The 14,107-nt window shown below is 36.8% G+C and overlaps 1 protein-coding gene across 1 annotated transcript; it reads left to right on the top strand.

Moving 5' to 3' along the window:
- Window positions 1-1,356: 1,356 nt before the first annotated feature.
- LOC133330039 (ATP-binding cassette sub-family G member 1) lies at window positions 1,357-13,409 on the top strand (the record flags this gene model as incomplete). Its single annotated transcript, XM_061538517.1, has 5 exons — window positions 1,357-1,662; window positions 9,255-10,645; window positions 10,741-10,841; window positions 12,850-13,138; window positions 13,198-13,409. Coding segments are annotated over 5 exons (2,299 nt in total), but the record flags the coding sequence as incomplete, so codon positions are not given.
- Between the last annotated feature and the right edge of the window lie 698 nt (window positions 13,410-14,107).

The raw sequence follows: 14,107 nt of genomic DNA, 5'->3' as shown, positions 1-14,107 counted from the left end.
ACCTCTATATGTAGAGGAGAACCTCTATATGTAGAGGAGAACCTCTATATGTAGAGGAGAACCTCTATATGTAGAGGAGAACCTCTATATGTAGAGGAGAACCTCTATATGTAGAGGAGAACCTCTATATGTAGAGGAGAACCTCTATATGTAGAGGAGAACCTCTATATGTAGAGGAGAACCTCTATATGTAGAGGAGAACCTCTATACATAGAGGAGAACCTCTATACATAGAGGAGGTCCTCTATACATAGAGGAGGTCCTCTATACATAGAGGAGGTCCTCTATACATAGAGGAGGTCCTCTATACATAGAGGAGGTCCTCTATACATAGAGGAGGTCCTCTATACATAGAGGAGGTCCTCTATACATAGAGGAGGTCCTCTATACATAGAGGAGGTCCTCTATACATAGAGGAGGTCCTCTATACATAGAGGAGGTCCTCTATACATAGAGGAGGTCCTCTATACATAGAGGAGGTCCTCTATACATAGAGGAGGTCCTCTATACATAGAGGAGGTCCTCTATACATAAAGGAGGTCCTCTATACATAGAGGAGGTCCTCTATACATAGACGAGGTCCTCTACACATAGAGGAGGTCCTCTATACATAGACGAGGTCCTCTATACATAGACGAGGTCCTCTACACATAGAGGAGGTCCTCTACACATAGAGGAGGTCCTCTATACATAGACGAGGTCCTCTACACATAGAGGAGGTCCTCTATACATAGACGAGATCCTCTACATATAGAGAGGATCCTATATACCTAAAGGAGGACTTCTATATATAGAGGAGGAGAGCCTCTATACATAGAGGAGACCAGCATCCTCGATATACAGAGGAAGTCCCCTATACATCGAGGAAGTTTTCTATACATAGGGGAGGTCCCCTATAAATAGAGAAGGTCCTCTTTAAATAAAGGACGTCCTCCATACGTATAGAAGGGGTCCTCTATGTGTAGAGGAGGTCTCCTATGTATATGAGAGCCTCTATACATGGAGGAGGTCAGCTATACATTGATGAAGACTTCTATACACATATATGAGGTCCTCTATATATTGAGGAGGACCCCTATGCATGAAGAAGTTTTCTTAGTTATTTTGTCAAAACATTTATGTTGAATAAAAATTACTATTTAAATTAATGCAACCTTCGAATGGGAAACACATTCACCCTTCTCCAAACTTCGCGTATACTTACATATTTGTCTCTGCCCCCTCGGTAATTTAATATCAAATAATATCTTTTATTATTTATCATCGTATTATTCATTCATCACTTAGTCTTAAGCACAGTTCTCTTATTTAACTTTACTAAACTCACCCTTCCCCTACTTCTCCTTTTCTTTACAGCTCACAAAATAATCTCTGCAATGGCGTTATATCCGGCAATCATATATTGGCGCCAAAAATCCAAAACAGTTGCAGCCCTAATGGCCAGAAAAAGGGTACCGTTTCGCTAACCCATCTGCCCCAACGGCCACCGGTCGATATTGAATTTACGGAAATTTCCTATTCAGTGTCAGAGGGACGACGGCGTGGTTTTAAGACAATATTAAAAGGTGTTTCGGGTAAATTTCGCAATGGTGAGCTGACGGCAATAATGGGTCCATCGGGTGCTGGCAAAAGTACGCTGATGAATATTTTAGCAGGATATAAGTAAGTGGCAAATAAATAAAATGTAATAATAATGAATATATAAAAGGAAGAAAAAAGCTGACACAAAAAGAGACAAAGGAGGACAAGTATCCTTAGTGGAAGGAAATTTTAGAGGGAGTCATGCACACACACACACAGAGAAACTCATGAGGAAATTTTATATCATGACAATGTTAATTAAAAGTAGGGGGTAAATCGCTGGAGGACAGACAAGAGCTTTGTCGCTGGATGTGACAATTTTGTTAATCACTTTTGTTTTTGTTTTTTACTTAAAGTTGATATTTATGTTCATTGCAATTGGGGGAGACTTTTTTGCCTAGGGGCTTACAACTAAAATGAATCAAGTTAATCAAATTTAAAAATTATATTTAAATTTGATATTGTATAAAACAAGTGAAAATGGAATTAGGTTAGTTCGGGCCAAACATTTTTATACCCTTCACCCCCACGATACTACAGCGAATGGTTTTGGGATGTATTGGTAAAACTTCCGATGTAATAGGAAAACGGGCGAGGTGTTTATATAAATGACAAATGATATAATCGTGTAACCCGTTAAACATCACATGTACCAAATTTCAGCCACATTTGATGACATATATTCCATACTAAGACGAAGTATCCAAACCCACTGGAAATAATAATATTGTGCTGTGACTTCCAAGGATATCCTTTTTCCAAGAAAATTATTCTTGGTCTTTTATACCCTTCACCACACTGTGGTACAGGGTATTATGTCTTTGTGCGTATGTTTGTAACAGGCAAAAGGAAACGAGATAGACACATGGTTCCTTTTGAGAATATGCATAGAATCACTTTCTGAGTCGATTTATGCATGTCCGTCTGTCTGTCCATGTTAAATTGTAAACAAAGTACATGTCGCATTTATAATCCGAATTGGATGAAATTTGGCACAGGTCACTTATTCGGCCCAAGGATGAACCCTATTGAAAAAATCGGTCCAGATTTAGATATTCCTCCCATATATATTTTTGTCCGATTTTAGGTAAATAGTGCACCAAAGTTCCTATATATCCTTCGATTTGCACGAAACTTGGCGTAGCGTACTGAATTAAGTCTAGAACGATGTGTGTTAAATTTCGTGCCAATCGGTTCAGATTTAGATATAGCTCCCATATATATTTTCGTCCGATTTTAGGTAAATAGTGCTCCAAAGTCCCTATATATCCTTCGATTTGCACGAAATTTGGCACAGCGTACTGAATTAAGTCTAGAACGATGAATTTCGTGAAAATCGTTTCAGATTTAGATATAGCTTTCATGTATATTTTCGTCCGATTTTATGTAAATAGTGGACCACAGTATTATATAACCTTCGATTTGCATGAAATTTGGCATAGCGTACTGAATTGTGCCTAGAATGATGTGTATTAAGTTTTGTGAAAATCGATCCAGGTTTAAATATAGCTCCCATATATATATATATATATATATATATATATATATTCGTTCCATTTTATATAAATGGTGCACCAAAATCCCTATATACCCTTGGATTTGCACGAAATTTGTCATAGCGTACTAAATTGTGTCGAGAATGATGTGTGGTAAATTTTAAATCGGTTCAGATTTCTATGTACATCCCACATATTTATATACATTCCTCCGATTTTACTCAAATGGCGCTACAATCTCCTAACGTTTGTCCGAATTACACGAAATTTTGAACGGGTGTCTGTGATTGACGGGTGTCTGTGATTGATATAAAATGTTTATCAGTACCGTAAAACGTTAGTCCCATGGTAGGCAGACGACTCTAAATATGACCGAATGAAATTAAATTTATCATAGGTTGCAGAAAGACATGCGTATGTTCGTATGCGTATAACCTATCTTCTAACCAGTCTGAAGACAATGGTAGATGGTGTCAAGGATTTCTCAATAGTAGATGTTGTCAAAGATATCCCATCATTCATGAACCATCTCGAACAATGGCAAACTGTATCTTAAAAAATTGTTAATATATAGAAACAAGAATTTTTCTGCGGAATTTAAGTAATACAATATTTTTGTATATAAATAATATTCAAGAATGTATAAGAGAACAATTCCTCCATTAAAAAAAAAATTGAGGAAAAATTGTCGCTAATGTTTATTTTCGTTTTAACAATAACAAATGTAAGAGAACACATTAACGCTGGTATGCAAGGCTGTCCATCATTCCTCTCCAATGTCCTCACATAACTTTCCCAGATGCACTCGGGCTACACAAATTTGTATCCTCTGTTGGCGACTTAATTAGAGACTCCTTTACGTCACAATTACTTCGATCAAGAAACCTCTCGCACTATTTTTCGGATAGTTCCACGGTAACATCCAAATATATTTAGGATCCTCTTGATCTGAAAGAATTTCCTTTCGGTTATCGAATTCGCATAACTACGCAGCGTCGTAATTATTTCTATAAAGAAGTCCCTTGCAATATCATTCTGATAGTTCAGTGAGAATTTTCGATCTGAAGGAATTCCTTTTTGGCAATCGAATTCCTGTTCCGCGCGATTAAGAGAATGCTAAATTAGATAATCTCCGGTAAATCTTATTGTTAGAGATTTCCTAGGCATTGAAAGATTTGGTGGTTACTGTCAGTGGAAAGGTCATCAACAGCAGCATCTACTACTGCCTCGAAAGTATCGATTTACCATTGACCACTATGCAAAGACCGATATACTCTTCCATCACGTTTAATGATTGTTTTATTTCCGTTGTGTTGAACATAATGGTATCCGTGGCATCTTACTCGTCCATCAAAGGTGAATAATCCCAGAGATTGGTCAAGATACTTTCTTGGATGATACGGAAGCAGTCGATTTCCTCAATTAGGTCTGGGAGATTGTCTGTATGTCCAAAACTAGCGTTAATGTCATCAAGAGTAACGAGGTTGGGATGGTTTAATGAAAAGTCCACGATACGTTGGCATTGGTCGATGACATTGAAAAACCCAGTGATACCCTACACAACTACCACGAAAATCTAACTTTCTGCGGTTCTATATTCTGAGCCTGGGAAATATTTCGCCATATTTGCCCCCTCTTGGCCGATTTTATGTCAACAACTCCGCTTTCCGCTTGTTGTCAGGGCATTATAGCTTTGTACAGCTCCAAAAGTTTGTAACGCCGCGAAATATTGGTCCTAAACCCACCTTTAAGTTTACCGAACGTCTCGACTAGCTGAGTCGATCTAGACATGTGTTTCCGTCCGTCCGTCTGTCCATTATAATTTGTAAACACGATACAGGCCACAGTTATGGACCAATCTTCACGAAATTTTGCATGTAGGATGGGTTCTGGCCAATGAAGACCCCTATTGTTTTTGTAAAAGATCGGTTAATATTTAGGGGATGAAATGGACCAAATACTAAATTTTTGTCGGTTATTCTGGTCGCTCCTGAGGCCGCATGCATGGAGAAGGGGATCGGGCCAAAGAATAAGCATTCCTGTTTTGATAAAGATCGGCCAATATTTAGCGGGTCAAATGGACCCTAACTTTTGTGTGAAAAATTACAAAATTTGTATTCTATAGCGTATATATTTACCATTTAAGGACATAGACCCGAGAAATTTATAGTATATCCAAGAGGAGTGGTTGACCTTTAAATTGATACCAATTATATTGTCGTAGGTACTCGAATGCGGGAGTTACACTTAAATATTTACAGGTGCTTACGTATTCATATATTATTTAGTAACCTATTACCACACTGCAGGGCGGAAATATAGCGCTGATCGCTTTGAAATGTTCCATGAGATTCTAGTTATGGTCGAGGACAGCGCCTAAAATGTTAGGTGATGATCAGAAAAAATTTTCGGATGAAGTGGACCGAAAAGTTAATTATTTGTACTTTTCGAGTCGAAAGCCGAACATCACAACACAACCCACGGTGCAGGGAATCTGGACAAGTAATCAGAGTTGCTGTACTGATTATTAGTAACATTTGCTGACCTCTAGCCAGTCAAAAGTGTTCGAATATCGCGAAATATTGCCCAATCTCAGAATATAGAACCACAGAAATTAGATTTTCATGGAAGTTTCACTGGTTTTCAAATATTGTTTTCCCGGTTTAATTGATAATCATCTAAACAGCCGTTGTAAATGTTAGGTCAGATCCCCTTTACCATGTAAATGTGTGATGTTCTGCATCTGTTCGGCCTCTAGAGCGACTAGAATATGAGACAAAAATAAAGTTTTCGTTTCATTGCACCACGTAAATATTATCTCTACCTCAACGAAAATTTCCATGTCAAATTTCAAAGCGGTCAGCGTGACACCGCACTCTGGTGGGATAATAGTAATACTAAAAAATACAATAAAATAACTATAACTATAAATATTTATGTATAACTCCCACATCCGAGTACATACAACAATATAATTGGTATCAATTTTGAAATCATCATTGTGGCCTCTAAAGCGAACAGAAAAGCAGCCAAAAATAAAGTTTTTGTCCATTTCATGCCCTAAATATTTACCGATCATTACCAAAACCCATCCTACATGCAAAATTTCGTAACGATTGGTCCATAACAGCAGCCTCTTTACAAATTATAATGGACAAACGGGCGGAAACAAATGTTTAGATCGACTCAGCAAGTTGAAATAAACTTAAAGGTAGGTTTAGGACCAATATTTCGCGGCATTATAAACGCGGCATTATGACAATATAGTTGTGTAGGGTATAATTAAATTTATTTTTTAAGCTACGCTTCTCAAGTTGGAGACTGAGAAGGTAGGCAAACATCTGTCCAATAAATATCGCTATACTGTTTGTTTTTAGAATCTGTTAGAATCCCCCTCCCCTCCTCTCTCCCTAGGCGGAGCAGAGCTGATAGTAGCCATAGCAGATTCCGGTAGATCCTCTACAAATGTGTGTACAAAATGTCACCATTCTTGGCATTCTAAAAATTTAATTCTCTTAGATATGGTAGACCCTAGCGGGAATCCAAAAAATGGCCAAGACCCATAATTCCATACTTCTAACAACATTTCTTCCTAAAACGTCCACCCATACAAATAATATATAGTATAGCGAAGGCCCTTTGCTAATAGACCTCCACCTGAAAATATATATATTTTTAATATAAATCAAGTTTAAATTAGCAACGATATTGTTAAAAGACCCCTGAATAACTGATTCGGTGATGGTATTTTGTCAGAAATATTATCTAACAGGAAAAAAATCTGCAAAATGTCACCTTCCAACGAGCATAAATCTGAAATTGTTTGAGCGATACTTTACGAGAAATCTATCGTTACCAACATTTTAAATTAGTGAAGTTCGGGAACGTTTTTTAACCAAAAGCTCTGTAACTTTATATTTTGGGAGAATCTCCGTGTGTGTCAAAACCGCTACTAAAATTTTTCAATATCGGTTCCCGGAATAGCCCCAAGATAATGGTAACCACACTATTCGGTACATTGCTATAAGCAATTAAAAATGCACTGAAACCAGTCTTCGAATTTTAAAGTCTTCCTACATATTATTTCCACTTTTAAATTTTCCATGACTGATTTATTTTATAAAACGTGGAACCTGCCTTCATACAATGAATGCATTGTGCATTCACATGTTTTCCCTTATGCATTGATCCTTATATCTTAATATTCACAATACCTTCACATGTGTTTTACAAAAATTTTCATCAATATTTTCTTTCCCTATATGTCCATCCACACACATCCACAAATACATACAAAGCTGTATGTACGCCAAATGCTTTTCAATTTTATCTTTTCCTGAAATTTCCGTTTTGTCTGCATTATAGATTTTCGACGTTATGTGTGTGTATATGTGTCTGTGGTGCTCCGGCATTTTCCTGTCACTTCCCGTATTGAACGAATATCATTTAACAGATTTTTTTTCTCTCCTTTTAACAGGATAACAAAAAATATATATGTATGTACATATACGTCTGAATGCCTGGCTGGATGTTTCAGGATGTACATCAGAATGTCACAATCGGAATGACAGCAAAAATTGTTTTTGCCACTTTGGTGTTTGAGGTGTTGTTATGGCATTTCCTTCATTAAGACTTTGGCTTGACAGGGATTTTTCGTATTGAAACTCGTTTCTGTTTTTGTTCATTCTCCATAACTGATAAATGTTTAATGTATGTGCGCAGATATATATCCGAAACATATGTCCTTTAATAGATAGAACAATAAATTAACTTCGGAATAAATTGTGTCAGGATTGTGGCATACAAATATTCTTGAAAAATCTACACATATTCTTTAAAAAATCCACGCTTCTACTGGACCTCGAAAAATATTCTTGAAAGATCTACATCTCTGTTAGATCATGACCTGGACCTTGAAAAATATTCTTGAAAGATCTACATCTCCGTTAGATCATGACCTGGACCTTGTAAAATATTCTTGAAAGATCTACACCTCTGTTAGATCATGACCTGGACCTTGAAAAATATTCTTGAAAGATCTACACCTCTGTTACATCATGACCTGGACCTTAAAAAATAATTTTTTAAAAAATCCACGCTTCTACTGGACCTTGAAAAATATTCTTTAATAAATCCACGCCTCAGTGGGCCTTGAAAAATATTCTTTAATAAATCCACGCCTCAGTTGGACCTTGAAAAATATTCTTTAATAAATCCACGCTTCTACTGGAACTTGAAAAATATTCTTCAAAAAATCCACGCTTCTACTGGACCTTGAAAAATATTCTTTAAAAAATCCACGCTTCTACTGGACCTTGAAAAATATTCTTTAAAAAATCCACGCTTCTACTGGACCTTGAAAAATATTCTTTAAAAAATCCACGCTTCTACTGGACCTTGAAAAATATTCTTTAAAAAATCCACGCTTCTACTGGACCTTGAAAAATATTCTTTAAAAAATCCACGCTTCTACTGGACCTTGAAAAATATTCTTAAAAAAATCCACGCTTCTACTGGACCTTGAAAAATATTCTTTAAAAAATCCACGCTTCTACTGGACCTTAAAACAAACATTAGGCCTTCAACAAACATTCTTTACAAAAAACACGCCTCTGTTAGGCCTTGAACAAACATTCTTTACAAAAAACACGCCTCTGTTAGGCCTTGAAAAATATTCTTTAAAAAATCCACCCCTCTATTAGGCCTTGAACAAATATTCTTTAAAAAATCCACGCCTCTGTTAGGCCTTGAACAAATATTCTTTAAAAAATCCACGCTTCTACTGGACCTTGAAAAATATTCTTTAAAAAATCCACGCTTCTACTGGACCTTGAAAAATATTCTTCAAAAAATCCACGCTTCTACTGGACCTTGAAAAATATTCTTTAAAAAATCCACGCTTCTACTGGACCTTGAAAAATATTCTTTAAAAAATCCACGCTTCTACTGGACCTTGAAAAATATTCTTTAAAAAATCCACGCTTCCACTGGACCTTGAAAAATATACTTTAAAAAATCCACGCTTCTACTGGACATTGAAAAATATTTTTTTTTTTTAATTTGTTTTTCAGTTGGATCTTAAAAAAATATTCTTTAAAAATCCAAACCTCTGTTATATCTTGAAAAAATATTCTGAAAAAAAGTATTTGTAATAACGCCTCTCTCTTCTCTTTTCAGAACATCTCAACTTAGCGGCTCGGTGCTTATCAACGGCAAAGAACGTAATCTGCGACGTTTCCGTAAACTCTCCTGCTACATTATGCAGGACGACGTGCTAATTGCCAATTTGTCGGTGCGCGAGGCCATGATGGTCTCCGCTAATCTCAAATTGGGCAAAAATATGAATTTGGCTGCCAAAAAAGTTGTAGTCGATGAAATTCTCGAAACTATCGGTCTTATCGAATCAAGCAATACCAAGACTTGTAATCTCTCCGGAGGACAACGAAAACGGCTGTCGATTGCCTTGGAGTTGGTCAATAATCCACCCGTTATGTTTTTCGATGAGCCCACATCGGGCTTGGACAGTTCGACGTGCTTCCAATTGATATCGCTGTTGAAGTCACTGGCACGTGGTGGCCGTACCATTGTCTGCACAATCCATCAACCGTCCGCCAGGCTCTTTGAGAAATTCGATCATTTGTATATGTTGGCCGAGGGTCAGTGTATGTATGAGGGTAGGGTGAGGGCATTGGTGCCATTTTTATCATCGCTCGGCTATGATTGCCCTTCGTATCACAATCCGGCAGATTATGTGTTAGAAGTGGCCAGCGGCGAATATGGTGAATGTGTACCGAAATTGGTGGCGGCCGTCAAGAGTGGGGTCTGCAAGAAATATAGCCAAAAGAATTACGGTCTCGATATAACCAAGGATATTACCAATGACATTGCCAAGGGTAATGGTGCGACGGCGGGAGCGGCAGCCAATGGAGGCAATGCGGGAGTTGTTACCAATACCACCACTGTTGTGCTGGCCGATGAAAAATCCAAATTGGATGAACCCTCGTCGGCGGCTGAATTGGAACTGAACTCATCAGGCATACTAAAACCACCGAAACTAGAAACCCAAGAAAGTCAACAGTCCGATTGTTCCGTTATCAATATGCCGACACGCAACAGTGGTGAGCACACCGGGGAGGATAGCTGTAGTTATAGTTCCAAAGGAGGTCAGAGTACCAATGCCACCACAAATGTCACCGGTTCCAATGGTGCTGGAGGTGGTGGTAGTGGCGGCAACGGTGGTGGCGGAGGAGGCAATTCCGGTGCCGGTTGTACAACCTCACTCCTGGACTCCCACGAAAGTGTCATTGCTATGCCGAATAAATCCGGTTTTCCCACCAGTGGTTGGACACAATTTTGGATATTGCTCAAACGTTCCTTTGTCACGATTATGCGTGATCGTATGCTGACCCATATGCGTTTGGCGTCGCACATAATTGTGGGTGCCATTATTGGCATGATCTACTATGATGTCGGCAATGAGGCTTCGAAGGTGATGAGTAATGCCGGTTGTATATTTTTTACCACACTATTTACCATGTTTACAGCAATGATGCCCACAATATTGACATGTAAGTAAAGAGGGGGGAGGGGTGGAGGGTGATATTATTTATTTTGAAATTGGAAATTATAATTTTGAAAACAAATGATGTTTCTTTAATTACAGTCCCCACAGAAATGTCGGTGTTTGTTCGAGAGCATTTAAATTATTGGTATTCACTTAAGGCTTTTTATTTTGCTAAGACAATGGCTGATTTACCCTTTCAGGTAAGACGAAAAGAAATTTAGAATTGAATGCTTATTTTAATTTTAAACCAGTAAGGAAAGTAGTAAAGTCGGACGGGCCGACTAATTGGTACCCTTATTGATACCCCTAACAGACGTCGCATTTTTACATAAAATCGGACCACATTTTGAGTTCTTGGTGCATCATGTACTTAAAGTCGGGAAAAAATTTCGTGCAAGTCGAAATATATATAGGGACTTTGGTACAACATTTACCTTAAATCGGACGAAAATATATATGGGAGCTTTATCTAAATCTGGACCGATTTTCACGAAACTTAACACACATCATTCTTGACCTAATTCAGTACGCTGTGCCAAATTTCGTCCAAATCGAAAGATATATAGGGACTATGATACACCATTTACATTAAATCGGTCGAATATATATATGGGAGCTATATCTAAATCTGAACCGATTTTCACGAAACTCAGCACACATCATTCTAGACCTAATTCAGTACGCTGTGCCATATTTCATGCAAATCGAATGATATATAGGGGCTTTGTTGCACCATTTACTTAAAATCGGACGAAACTATATATGGAAGCTATATCTAATTATGAATCGATTTTCACGAAATTCAGCACACATCATTCTTGACCTTATTGAGTACGCTATGCTAAATTTCATGCAAATCGAATGATATATTGGGACTTTGTTGCACCATTTACTTAAAATCGGACGAAACTATATATGGGAGCTATATCTAATTATGAACCGATTTTCACGAAACTCACGACACATCATTCTTGACCTTATTGAGTACGCTATGCTAAATTTCGTGGAAATCGAATGATATATAGGGACTTTGTTGCACCATTTACTTAAAATCGGACGAAACTATATATGGGAGCTATATCTAATTATGAACCGATTTTGACGAAACTCAGCTCACATCATTCTTGACCTTATTGAGTACTCTATTCTAAATTTCGTGCGAATCGATTGATATATAGGGACTTTGGTGCACCATTTACATAAAATCGGACGAAAATATATATGGGAGCTATATCTAAATCTGAACCGATTTTCAGAAAACTTAACACACATCATTCTTGACCTTATTGAGTACGCTACGCCAAATTTCGTGCAAATCGAAAGATATATGGGGACTTTGGTACACCATTTACATTAAATCGGACGAAAATATATATGGGAGCTATATCAAAATCTAAACCTGTTTTCAAGAAAATTTACATGCATCATTCTAGACTTAATTAAGTACGCTACGCCAAATTTCGTGCAAATCGAAAGATATATAGAGACGTTGGTGTATCATTTACATCAAATCTGTCGAATATATATTGGAGCTATATCTAAATCTGAACCGATTTTCAGAAAACTTAACACACATCATTCTGGACCTAATTCAGTACGCTATGCTAAATTTCGTGCAAATCGAATGATGTATAGGGACTTTGGTGCACCATTTACATAAAATCGGACGAAACTATATATGGGAGCTGTATCTAAATCTGGCCCGATTTTCAGGAAACTTAACACGCATCATTCTAGACTTAATTCAGTACGCTGCGCCAAATTTCGTTCAAATCGAAAAATATATAGGGACTTTGATATACCATTTACTTTAAATCGGACGAAAATGTATATGGGAGCTATATCTAAATCTGAACCAATTTTTCACAATTTCAATAGTGTTCGTCCTTGGGCCAAATAAGTTACAGACGGATAGACGGACGGACGGACATGCATAAATCGACTTAGAAAGTAATTCTATGCATATTCTCAAAAGGAACCATATGTCTATATCGTTTCCTTTTGCTTGTTACAAACATATGTACAAAGATATAATACCCTATACCACAGTGTGGTGAAGGGTATAAAAATCTACGCCGTTAAAAAAATACACGCCTGTGTTGGTCCTTGAAAAATTAATTATAAAAAAATCCACGCCTTTGGAAAGACTTTGAAAAAATATATTTTTATAAACTTTCCCTCTAAATAATCGTTCATTATTTTTTCCAGATAATGTTCTCCAGCGTCTATGTCATCGTAGTGTATTATCTAACATCCCAGCCCATGGAACCGCAAAGGGTCACCATGTTTGTTGTTATATGTGTACTAACGTCGTTGGTGGCCCAATCGTTGGGCCTGCTCATTGGTGCCGGTATGAATATAGAGGCCGGTGTTTTTCTGGGGCCTGTCACCACTATACCGACCATACTCTTTTCGGGTTTCTTTGTTAACTTTGATACAATACCGGGCTATTTACAGTGGGTCACCTATGTCAGTTATGTTCGTTATGGATTTGAGGGTGAGTAGAGATTAAAAATCAACATTTTTATTTTTTAATTAATTTTAAATTTATTTTAGGAGCCATGGTCTCAATTTACGGCATGGATCGTGCCAAACTGCAATGTGATGCCATGTACTGTCACTTCCGAAGTCCGAAGAAATTCTTAGAGGAAATGTCCATGGATAAGGCGGAATATTGGATTGATGCTGTGGCGCTGATTGGCATTTTCATTGCCCTGAGAATTATAGCCTATTTTGTATTACGTTGGAAGTTACACATGATACGTTAAATGTAGCGATCGCAATGGATCAACTATATAATCCCGAAATTAATACAACAACAAATAGCCGAAGTTAGAAGTTAGTTGAACACCACATGATATAGTATATTAGGTTTAGGAACTATTTTTGTCAGTGTGTGTGTGCGTGTCTGGCGTAAACGCATAGAAATCATAGAGCCAGTCATACCCCCGAACAGAGAAAAAAAACAAAAACAAAAAATTACATCTGTTAACGACTTTATAGGCATACAGACATACATACAAACAAACATACTACATATACATACATAGTATTAGCAATGAGTCAAACATACAAAAACAAAAACAACAAAAAACCTAAAAACAACATTTTTATTCTCAATATGGTGTGATATGTAATGTGTTTTTTTATAAATATATATAACAAAAAATATATATAAAACATATTTATATAAAAAAACGAAAAATTATTTTTTTCTAAATATGTTTGTCTTTCGATATTATTTTTTTTTCTATTCTATAATTTTTTGTAATTCTGCAAACAATTCTTGAAATTACCAACTAGAATTAATATTGTATTGTATTATATTTATTGTGATGTATTCTAATTTTAGGGATTTCTTAAATAATAATTTTTAATGGAATTTATTTTTTGTTCTCTGGAAGCTGTGGCATTATTTTATAAAGAAGTTTATATATAGCAGTTTTTTTTCTATTAATTTGAATTA

This window comes from Musca vetustissima, unplaced genomic scaffold (assembly GCF_032173495.1).
Source record: "Musca vetustissima isolate MV318-11 ecotype Yass unplaced genomic scaffold, APGP_CSIRO_Mvet_v1 utg2798, whole genome shotgun sequence".
Taxonomy (NCBI): Eukaryota; Metazoa; Arthropoda; class Insecta; order Diptera; family Muscidae; genus Musca; species Musca vetustissima.
Note: the sequence above shows the minus strand (reverse complement) of the source record. Positions and strands in the feature narration are given on the sequence as shown.